The 12,128-nt window shown below is 35.7% G+C and overlaps 1 protein-coding gene across 1 annotated transcript in view; it reads left to right on the forward strand.

Annotated features, from left to right (window-relative positions):
* The window catches only part of MTREX (Mtr4 exosome RNA helicase), a gene marked incomplete at both ends in the record, with an annotated part of 95,367 nt that overhangs the window by 15,870 nt on the left and 67,369 nt on the right, over positions 1 to 12,128 (forward strand). Inside the window, 8 exons of the mRNA XM_080704417.1 lie at positions 1,295 to 1,469; positions 1,774 to 1,864; positions 3,965 to 4,089; positions 6,033 to 6,131; positions 6,630 to 6,732; positions 9,187 to 9,318; positions 10,571 to 10,650; positions 11,233 to 11,343. Coding sequence (XP_080560543.1) covers positions 1,295 to 1,469; positions 1,774 to 1,864; positions 3,965 to 4,089; positions 6,033 to 6,131; positions 6,630 to 6,732; positions 9,187 to 9,318; positions 10,571 to 10,650; positions 11,233 to 11,343 — 916 coding nt within the window. The remainder of the gene's footprint in view (positions 1 to 1,294; positions 1,470 to 1,773; positions 1,865 to 3,964; positions 4,090 to 6,032; positions 6,132 to 6,629; positions 6,733 to 9,186; positions 9,319 to 10,570; positions 10,651 to 11,232; positions 11,344 to 12,128) is intronic.

Genomic DNA, 12,128 nt, shown 5'->3' on the forward strand with positions numbered 1-12,128 from the left:
TGGGAATGGAACCCAGGGGTATTCTATCTCCGAGCTATATCCCAGCCATATTTTTTATTCTTTATTTTGAAACAGGGTCTCGCTGAGTTGCAAAGTTCCTCACTAAGCTGAGGCTATCCACAAACTGTGATCCTCCTGTCTCAGCCTCCTAAATGCTGGGATTAGAAGCGTGTGCCATTGTGACTGCCTTAACTTATAACCTTTTAAATAGCCATGCATAGCGGGGCGTGGTGGCGCACGGTTGTAATCCTAGTGCTTGGGAGGCTGAGACAGGAGGATCGCAAAGGTTTGAAGCCAGCCTCGGCTACTTAGGCTCTGAGCAACTTAGTGAGATCCTGTTTCCAAATAAATTACAAAATAGGGCTAAGGTGTAAGGTAGAAAAGCCCCTGGGTTTCATCCCCAGTACCACCAAAAAAAAAAAAAAAAAAAATTGCCATGCATGCCTGCATGTGACATATAATGGGGTTTGAACCAAACAACAGTTGCCTGAGCTATACGTCTCCCTATTCATTCATTCATTCATTCATTCATTTATTTGTTTATTGATGCTGGAGATTGGGCCAAAGGATATTCTACCTCTGAGCTACCTTTTTTAAAAAATGTTTTTTAAACAAAGTCTTGCTAGGTTGATGAAAATTTCGCTACTTGCTGAGGTTATCCTTGAACCCCCAACTACTGGTATTAACAAGTGTGTACCACCAAGCCCAGCTTTATTTTGAAACAGAATCTCGCTAAGTTGCTAAGGCTGGCTGCAAACCTACCATCTTCCTTTATTAGCCTCCCATGTATTAGGATTATAGGTGTGTATCATCATGCCCAACTAGGAAAGAGGATTCTGATTTCATGGTCTTTGTTAAATACTTTTATGTGTGTGGGGGGGTTCTGGGGATGGAACCCAGGAACCTCTGAGCTACACCCTCAGCCCTATTTTTTACTCTTTTGTTTTGTTTTCTTTGTTGAAACAGAATCTCACTGAGTTGTGGAGGGCCTCACTAAGTAGCTGAGGCAGTCTGTGAACTGCTATTCTCAGGTCTCAGCCTCCCGAATGCTGGGATTACAAGCATGCACCACAAAGCCCAACTAGACTACTACCTTTTAGATATATCATAAAAACTATTAGTAAAATAGTTTATTGTAAATAAAATATGGTATGAATGTTTTGCAAAGTCAAATGTTTTAAAATAAAAAATTAGAGAAAGTGGATATAATTTGTTTATTGATAGAATTTTAAAAATTATATAATTAAAATAAATTTAAAATTACTTATATTACTATTCATCTTTTACATTGTAGATATGCCATTGCATTGGCCTTACGGGAAAAGCAGCGTGTAATATTTACCAGCCCAATTAAGGCTTTGAGTAACCAGAAGTACCGTGAAATGTATGAAGAATTTCAAGATGTTGGCCTGATGACTGGAGATGTTACTATTAATCCTACAGCATCTTGTCTTGTTATGACTACAGAGGTGATTTTTAATATGATGTCAGCTAACTTTTTCTCTTTACTGTTTCTAGTTACATGTAACATTTCATTGCTGGCCTTTTACAGATAAAATGTAATATTTAATTTCCTAAGCAGATTTATTTGAAATACATACAATTTATTATCATAATGATCATCATTACTATTATTATGTGTGTGGTACAAGGAATTGAACCCAAAACATAAAATTATCTCAGTATTTTTACTTAATAATATCTAGAATTTTTTATAGAAAAACCAGTTTTTGTCTAACTATTGAATTTAAACTTGTCAATTTTTTTCTTTAGATTTTAAGAAGTATGCTGTACAGAGGTTCTGAAGTTATGCGAGAAGTTGCTTGGGTCATATTTGATGAAATTCATTATATGAGAGATTCAGGTATATTTTTTAGTTTTGACTAGGATGTTGCTGAATTTTTTTTCAATTTTTGTGTGCCTAGAATTCTAATAACTATTTGTTCTTTAACTTGTGGGCAACATGATAAAATATTCCCTGTAGGACTTCATTTAACACAGAAATGGTTAAATTTTTGTTGTAATTTTTGTTGGGTAAGAAAGTTGAAATAAAGAAAATGGAGCTGGGCTTGGTGGCGCACACTAGTAATCCCAGCATTCGGGAGGCTAAGACAGGAGGATCCAGGTTTGAGGATAGCCTTAGCTACTTAGGCCCTGGCAACTCAGTGATAACCTATTTCAAAATAAAAAAATAGGGCTGGGGGAGTTGGCTCAGAGGTAGAATGCTCCTGCATTCCATCCCCAGTAATGCAAAAAAGAAAGAAAGAAAATGGAATTAAAGAAAATGGAATTAAAAACTGGCTTGGGTTTTTTTTTTTTTTTTTTTTTTTTTTTTGGTGATACTGGGGATGGAATCATTCTACCTCTGGGCTATACTCCCAGACCTATTTTATATTTTATTTGGAAACAGGGTCTCTTAAGCCAGCAAGGCTGGCTTCGAACCTGTGCAATCCTCCTGTCTCTGCGTGCCAAGTGTGGAGATTACAAGCATGCGCCCCCACCCCCAGCAAAACTGGCTTGCTTTTAATAGAGCACTCTCTTAACTTTTTTTTTTTTTTTTTTTTTTTTTTTTGTGGTACTGGGGTTCCTGGAAACCCTTCTACCTCTGGGCTACACTCCAAGACCTATTTTGTACTTTTTTTTATTTGGAAACAGGGTCTCTTAAGCCAGCATAGCTGGCTTTCCAACCTGTGCAATCCTCCTGTCTCCGCCTCCCAAGTGCGGGGATTACAAGCGTGCACTACCGTGCCCAGCAGAGCACTCCTTAACTATGTTAAAGAATTTCTAAACCTTCTAGCTTACAAAGTTAACATTTTTTTTTATTAAGTCAGTTTAGTTTTTTATTTTATTTTTTGTGGGACTAGGGATGGAACCCAGGGGCAATCAACCTCCAAGCTACACCCCCTGCCCTGTTTTTTAGTCTTTATTTTGAAACAAGATCTCACTAAGTTGCCGAGGGCCTCATTGAGTAGCTGAGACTGTCTGCAAAGTCCACGAATCGCGATCCACTGGTCTCCCGAATGCTGGGATTAGAAGTGTGTACCACCATGCCTGGCTTAATTTAGTTTTGTAAAGAAAACTAAAATGCATATTAATGCTAAAAAATAAAATGGGCGTTATGAAATATAAATGAGCAGATAGAAAAATTATGAATATATAGACCATTGCTATATTATAGATAAATGAGTATGCTTGGAATTTTGGGGGTGTTAGAGCTAACATTAACAAACATGTTTTAAAGGTAATTTTTGTATATACATACGTAAAACAAGATGTTTTTATTTAAACTAAAGCACTGAATTTACCTGTTTATGATAAAAGGAATACAATTTAGCAAGCCATTTATCAGCATTTGCCAAATTTATTACATCAATTATTACATTTTCCAAATTTATTCAGTTAAGCTCTTGAACAGTTGTTTTGGTTTTGAAATCATGAACCATGTATTGATTTGTTTATTTTAGGGAAGAAACTATCAGACTGACATTTCTGGGTTTTTCCATCTTAATAAAACTGACTTAAGAGTTCTGCTTTGCATTAGATTTATCTTTCATCTTCAGAGGACCATGATGGTAATTTGGAAGTAAAGCCATATGGAACAGTAATTGTGTATTTTCCAAATTTTTTGCCTGTCTACAAGCTGTTAACTCTGGTTTTCAAAGTGAAGTGGAAATTTATTTCCTTGCTTTGTCGTTGGGGCTCTTATTTGGCTGATGGAAAGGTTAAGTCTGGAACTGTGCTTCGTTGGCTGTTTCAGAGTACATTCTGTTTATGGTGGTTTATGGTGATTAGTGTACTAACTTTTTACTACATAGATTCGGAATGAGAATGAAGTAGTTTTCCATAAGGTTATATGGCTAAAAGTATGCCTGTGTAAAGTTGTCAACAATTTTAATTTTTAAGCTTGAGAGAAAATAATTTTAGATATTGTCACTGAAATGATAAAAGTATATTTATTTTTCAGAGCGTGGTGTTGTGTGGGAAGAAACTATTATTTTGCTTCCTGATAATGTCCACTATGTCTTTCTTTCGGCTACTATTCCAAATGCCCGACAGTTTGCTGAATGGATTTGCCACTTACATAAACAGGTACTGCCTGTCCGTCCGTCCGTCCGTTCGTTCTTTCTTTCTTTCTCTTTTTTTTTTTTTCTTTTTTTTCTTCTTTACCTGGTCTGGGGATGGAACCCAGGGATATTTGACCTCCAAGCTACACCCTTTGCCCTAATTTTTAGTCTTTATTTTGAAACAGCCTCACTAAGTAGCTGAGGTGTTGGGAGCCAGTAAGGTCTTCCCCTACGTTGGTGTCTCTGACTCAGCTGACTGTCCTTCGCCCAGAGTCAACAAGGTTTGGGGTTGTGGAAAATTCAAAGAGGTCTGAGAGAGGATCAGGTGGTGATGACACGAGGGTACTGATAGGACTATCTGTAATATTGGTCTTTATTTTATTCCAGTGGTGGTAGCATGAGAATGTTGATTGACCTGTAGCTGTGTATAAATACCTCTGGAAAAACAAGGTCGGCATCGGCGCAATAAAGATGAGATTGACCCAGAAGTTGCGTTGGCCAGGAGTGTCCGCGCAATAGAGAATACTGACCCAGGCATAGTCGTCGACCCGTAGGAAATATTGACCCACGAACAGGGGTCGACCAGTAGAGATAGTAGGCTGGCGGCTCCCCCGCGTTAGAATTTAAAATTCTCCATTCTCACGCCTCACTTCAGAACCAGTACTCTTGCCGGCTGGCTCCGGCACTGAGGATGTCTGCAAACTGTGATCCTCCTGTCTCAGCCTCCCGAATTCTGGTATTACAAGCGTGTGCCATCATGCCCAGTTTGTTTTTCTTTTTTTGATGACTTTAGTATTCTAAAATGTCCCAGGTTAGCCTTATCATATGCTTCTGATGCTTTTTTCCCCATAATGGTATTCAAAATAAAGGAGACATTTTATTTTTTTTAATTTTTATTTTTTTTGTAGTTGATTTTTTTTCCATACATATTGGGGTAAAAAACTTGTGTGTACATACATGTACACATCACCGATTTAACCCCTACCCAATTCCCACCCCATTCCCTCCCCATCCTTCCTTCCCTTGCTTGGCTTAGTGGTTGACTTTGATAGGTTTAAGTATATTGTGCGTTTCAGAGAATTTATAAAGGAGACATTTTAATGTGAAACTACTTCTCATATAAGCAGCCTGTCAAAATCAACTGACTTGTTAGAAACACTGATTTCTGAGCTCCATCTCAACCCAGCATATCTAAATCTCTGTAATAATGCCTTGGAAGCCTTAATTTTCAAAAATTCCTAAGTTAATCCTGATGCTTACCAGATTTCAAAATTGCTGCATTTACTCTGACATTAAGCCACAAGTACACTGTAGGTCCTCTGAGGCCTGTGTACCAGGAAAAGCTAGGCATCAGTTGAGCATCTGATTTGACGATTCTCATGTAACATGTAAACAGTCACACTTTTCACTATTTCCATATTACTTTTCTAGTTTAGCTTTAGTATCTATATAGAACCTTATAACAAGTATATGTTTGTGTATACTAGATTTATTCTTGGTTTTATTTTTCTATTCTAGTTTTTTCCTTTACAATGATATCACGAACTGATTTTTACCTGTTTATAAGTTCTGTAATAGTATGTTTGTAATATTCCCCCATGTGATCCATTCTGAAGCCCACTGGATCTGGTAGAGATGCTTGATCAATCTGCCGTTTTACCTCAGGGGGATAGAAAAATTCATTTTACCTTAAGAATAGTCCTTTGTATCTTCACATTACTGCTCCATAGAAATAAGCATTTTCATTATCCTAGGTAAATATGCATTTGTTCCTGATGAGGGAATTGGTAAATTGAGAAGGTCTTGATATAGACTTAATATTTCCATTCTTCTCTTGCCTAGTTAAAAACATTTTAAGTGTTTTTAAAAATATATAAACAAAATATGTAAACAAAATAATTTGGGTAGGTCAAACACAAAGTTTTGTTTTGAAGAAATAAAATTTTATTTGTTTCTTTCTATTTGTAGCCTTGTCATGTAATTTACACAGACTACAGGCCCACTCCATTGCAACACTACATTTTTCCAGCAGGGGGAGATGGTCTTCACCTTGTGGTTGATGAAAATGTGAGTATCATTCTTATAATGCCATACTTTATATCTTGTTTTTCCTTGATTTTGAACTAAAGAAATGGCAAGATTATTCTTTGGTTTCAAGGATTTCCCTATGTTGTTGAGAGTCTCGCTGAGTTGATGAGGGAGGCTGGTGTTGAACCTACAATTCCCTCGTTTTAGCCTTTCAGATATTGAGATTACAGGCCTGCACCACTGTGCCTGATGACACTTATGTTTTCCTTATGAGTGAATTTGCTTGTCTTCCTTTTCCATTATTTAAAAATGCCTGGAAACCAAAGCTATAGATGTGTTTTAGATGTCTTATGCCTTTTTCCAGTTTCAATCATTTATTACTGCTTGCCACAAATAATTTTAAAATTACTTCAGGGCCCTTTGTTATGATTATTATATTGGATTTTTTTTAAGAAGCCTAGTGTTTGAGGTATGAAATATACTTGTATTAATATAACTTATGTTACAAATGTTTTTTTAAAAAATATTTGATTCTAGGGTGACTTCAGAGAAGATAATTTTAATACAGCAATGCAAGTGCTTCGAGATGCAGGTGATTTGGCAAAAGGAGACCAGAAGGGACGGAAAGGAGGAACAAAAGGTATTTATTTATTTATTTAATTTTGTGGTATGAGGGATGGAACACAGGAGCCTCCTGCCTCTGGGCTATACCCCCAGAAGTATTTTATATTTTATTTGGAATCAGGGTCTCAGTTATTGAAACTTCCAGAGGAAGTTTGAAGCTTCCAGAGGATTTTACATATAAATTGTATATGCAACTTAGAGAGACCCTGTTTCTAAATAAAAAATAAAATAGGGCTGGCGTGTAGCTTGGAGTTAGAATGCCTTTGGGTTCAATCCCCAGCATCACTGGGGGCGGGAGGAGAGGGCTGTCGGAGGTAGAATGACCTTGGGTTCAATCCCTGGTACCAAAAAATATATAGATGGTATATGATGAAATTGGATGAATAAAAGTTCATACAATAAAGTATTAATTTAGATATTATTTACACATTATACAACTCATCCATTTAAAGTGTACAATTCAAGCCTGTTGTGGTGCATGCTTGTAATCCTAGTGCTTGGGAGGCTGAGACAGGAGGATCAGGGTTCGCAACTAGCTTCAGCTACTTAGTGAGGCCTTCTGCAACTTAGTGAGACCCTGTTTCAAAATAAAGAATAAAAAATCGGGCTGGGGATATAGCTCAGAGGTAGAATGCCCCGGGTTCAATTCTCAGCACCATAAAAATAAAATAAATTTTATAATTCAGTGTGTTTTAATATATTAATATTATTATGTGCCTATCACCACAATCACTTTTTTTGTTCAGATACCATTAAATTCACCATTCTATATGTTAAAATTTCTAAATATAAGTATAAAAATGGATTTTTATATTTGTAGAAGTGTACAGCCATGACCATTATCTTATTCCAAATATTTTCATGAACCCAAAAAGAAAACTGTATATGCAGTAATATTCATTCCTCAACCTCTTCCTCACCCCTTGCACTTAGGCAATCACTTAATCACTGGTCTATTTTCTGTCTCTATGGATTTGCATTTTCTGGATATTTCATCTTAAGTGGAATCATAATGTAACTAAACAAGTGGAATCATAATGTCACTGAAACTTTGATACATGCCCCCCCGATTTGCCAAATCAAGTAATTGGTTTTTTTGTTTGTTTGTTTATTTGTTTGCGGGTCTGGGGATGGAACCCAGGGGCATTTGACCTCCAAGCTACATCCCCTGCTCTATTCTTTATTCTTTATTTTGAAACCGGGTCTCACTGAGTTTCAAAGGGCCTTACTAAGTAGCGCAGGCTGTTCACGAACTGTGATCCTCTGGTCTCAGAGGATCTCCCCAATGCTGGGATTACAAGTGTGTGCCACCATGCCCGGCTTGTAGTTTAAGTTTTTGCGGAAATTTGTGTTTTCAAATTGTCTGTCCTAAGGAAAGTTTTTGTTTAAGCTTATGAGAACCAGTAAAATATTTTCCAAAGCAGCTGCACTCTTTTTTATATTTGTATCTCAAGTATATAAGGGTTTCATTTTCTCTACCTCCATGCCAGTGCTCATCATTGTGAGTCTGTTTGGTTAGTGTCATCGTAGTGGGTCTGATACGGTTGAAATGTGGGTTTGATTTACATTATCTTGCTGGCCAGTGACGCTGAACCTCTTTTTATGTGCTCACTGGTCATTCATGTATTGTTGGAAAAATTTCTTTGTTTTGGTCTGGCTTTTTTCTTTTTTCATTTTTTGTGGTACTGGGGATGGAATCCTAGGGGCATTCTACCTCTGAGCTACACACCCAGTATATTTATTTCTATTTTTATATTTTATTTTATCATATATTTATTTATTTATTTACTCTTTATTTTGAAACAGGATCTCACTGAGTTGCAAATGACCTCACTAAGTAGATGAGGCTGTTTGGGAACTGTAGTCTTCCTGTATCAGCCTCCCAAATGATGGGATTATAAGCATGTGCCACCATGCCCGGCTTGTTTTTGTTTTTTTCATTTTGGTGCTATGGATTAAACCCAGAGGCAGTCTACCTCTGAGCTAGATCCCAGCCTTTTTATTTTTTATTTTGAAACAGGGTGTTACTAAATTGCCAAGGCTAGTGTTGAACCTGTGTTCCTCCTGCCTTAGCCTCCCAAGTACTGGGATTATAGGTATGCACCACCATGCCCAGCTTTGTCAATTTTTAAATTGTGTTGTTTATTGAGTTGTAAAATTTCTTTTTATATACTTTTTTATAGACTTATATAGATGATTCACAGTTATTTTTCACATTCTTTGGATTGGGATTGTCTTTTTACTTTATTGATGAAGACCACCAAAGTTTTTACTTTTGATGAAATCTAGTTTTGTTGTTTTCTTTTTTCTATTGCTTCTGTTTTTTGTATTATACCCATGAATACTTTGTCTATCCTGACCTGATATGAAGATTTTACCCCTTTTTTAGAGAGTTATACTTTCAGATTTTATGTTTAGTTTTTCAATTTTGAGTTAATTTTGCGGTATGATTTATCTGTTCTTTTTGCAGGACCATCAAATGTCTTCAAGATTGTGAAGATGATTATGGAAAGAAATTTTCAACCTGTAATAATTTTTAGTTTTAGTAAGAAAGATTGTGAAGCTTATGCTCTTCAAATGACCAAATTAGATTTCAACACAGGTACTACATCATTTCTGTCTGGTTTTAATTGTATATGAAAATGAGTATAAAATATCTTTGTGATAAGATCTGTTGAGAGTTACTAGCATATGTGGAGCATCTACAGTTAGTGGTATTGACTCAGAACATCTGTAAATGCTTTAAGAGGCCCTTGATTTATAGTTTCTTTTGTACTCTCTTCCTTTTATTTAAAGCCAGAATTTTACTGTTCTGTGTTAAATATACAGAACTTTACTGAAAAACATTAGACTCATGCCTTCTTATATTTCACTAAACTTATTTATGTGGTTTTCTATCCTAATTCTTAATGGTAAGTCTATTGGTCTGACTACCTTCTCTAATAGGAAGTTTTATGCTTCATTTTTAATAGAAATCCAAACCAGCAAGGCCTACCTTTTGTCTAACTATACTGGAATTCTCAAATAAAGTGAATGCACATTCACTATAACTGTATCTTGCTTAAAGTCACCTAGCCAGATTATAAACAGCCAGATAATGGCACAGTCTAGTCAAGAATTTCAGTGTGCTCCATACCAGTCCAGTTGTCATTCAGTTCTCTTTATCACATATATAGTTCTGTGCAATGAGAAGTAAATGATATTTTGAATTATCCAAAGTTAAAATAATTTTTCACTTTTTAAAAATAATTATTTTCCATGGCTATAAGTAAAATGAAAGATAATCTATGTTATCTTTTATATACCCTAAAGCCAACAATATTTTATTATTTTTGTGTGGATTGATCTGCTTATAAATATTTTCTTTTAGATACCAGTGCTGAATATGATTGAAGTTTCAAGAATATATGTTTGTTAATTAAGCAAGTATTTATTAGTAGCTATTATCTGATAGAGTATAAGAAGACAGTGCAGTGGTTAAGAGAATGGGCTTTGTAATTGTTACTTTAACAGGAATTGCAGTGCTACTTAACACTAAGCATCACTTTCCTCAGTAAGGTAGGCAGTAATAGTTCCTGTGTCCTGTAATCATTAGAGTTTAATTTTGCTTGTAAAACACTTAGTGTAGTTATTATTACTATTTTGTATACTTTTTCCCATGGATTAAGCCTCTTAGATACCTTTTGAAAGGCAGGGGATTTTATTATGTATTGGTTTTTATCTGTTTATTTTTATCATTTTAAATACTGATTCTTTACTCTCTGTCTCTATAGGATCTTATTCTTTGAAATATGTAAGATTTGGTATCACTGATTCATTTTAATATTTATATACCCTTGAATTTTTTCTGTTAGGTGAAGAAAAGAAAATGGTTGAAGAGGTATTCAATAATGCAATCGACTGCTTGTCTGATGAAGATAAAAAACTCCCTCAGGTAAATTTTCACTATCAGTTAAGTGTGAATGTTAATAGTTAGTATGAGCCTTTCATTTCTTGATTTTTTTTCAGTGTCCCACTGTGTGTACATTGTAGCATATGTGTTACAGCATGTACTGAAATGATACCTTAAACTGTAAAAAGTTGACAGGAGAGGAAAGATTTGATGCCTGAAGAATCTTCAGGCAAGCTGCCCTGAATTCTTGGATTCAAGTGATCCTTTGCCTCAGCCTCCCTAGTAACTAGGACTATACACTCTGCCAGGCATTAAAGTTTAATTTGTATTGATACAAACTCTGCTCTTTAGCTCATGATCTTTCCTGAGAAGATGAAATCATGCTGACAAACTTGACGCAATAAAGGATTTGTAAAGTTTATTTAAACACGCTTATCATATTAAAGATAGGCCAGGTTTTATATTTTCATTTGAGTCATGGATATGGGTTTTGCTTTTATCCTGAAAATATAGTGTTAATGGTTTCTTAAAACACAAAACATTTTTTTCTTAACCCATTTTTTTAAATTTAGTTAAACATTTTTACATTTTCTTTTTCTCATATTATTTATTTCCAAATCAAAGGTTGAACATGTACTTCCTCTTTTGAAGCGGGGAATTGGTATTCACCATGGTGGATTGCTTCCTATCTTGAAAGAAACTATAGAAATTCTCTTTTCTGAAGGATTGATAAAGGTATGATTTTATTTTTTATTTATTACACCCCGAACTGTGTTGTATGGACAGTTTGAAAGGTATAGCAACCATTCTTTCTTGACAGATTTGTTTTGTAGTGCTGGCTAGAGCCTCACATGGGCTAAGCAAGCACTCAGCCACTGAGCTATATTTCTAACTCTTAATACTCTGGGTTTTGTGTTAGGTTATTATTATATTATTATTATCATTATTTTATTTTTTTTTTTTTTGGTAGTACTGGGGTTTCTGGAAACCCTTCTACCTCCGGGCTACACTCCCAAACCTATTTTATATTTTATTTGAAAACAGGGTCTCTTAAGCCAGCGAGATCCTCCTGTCTCTGCCTCCCAAGTGTGGAGATTACAAGAGTGTGCCACCATGCCCGATATGTTAGGTTATTATTTTAAACTAGGTTTTAGCTGGGTGTGGTGGTGCATGCTTGTAATCCCAGTACTTAAGAGGCTGAGACGGAAGGATCGTGCAGGTTTGAAGTCATCCACAGCTACTTAATGAGGCTCTCAGAAACTTAGTGAGACCCTGTTTCCAAATCAAATATAAACTAGGTCTGGGAGTGTAGCCCGAGTTAGACGGCACCCCCTGGATTGCATTCCTAGTACTCGGGGAGGGGGGGTGTAAACTAGGTTTTATGGACTGTTGGAATTATGTAATAGATTGTTGGCTTATGTAATCAACTTGATTTTTATATATGGTGTTATACTTCATACATTTTGGGTATAGGTAAAAAAATAATTTGTTTCATTTCTCTGTGTGTGTGTGTGTGTGTG

This window comes from Muscardinus avellanarius, assembly GCF_963383645.1.
Source record: "Muscardinus avellanarius genome assembly, chromosome: 1".
Classification (NCBI taxonomy): domain Eukaryota; kingdom Metazoa; phylum Chordata; class Mammalia; order Rodentia; family Gliridae; genus Muscardinus; species Muscardinus avellanarius.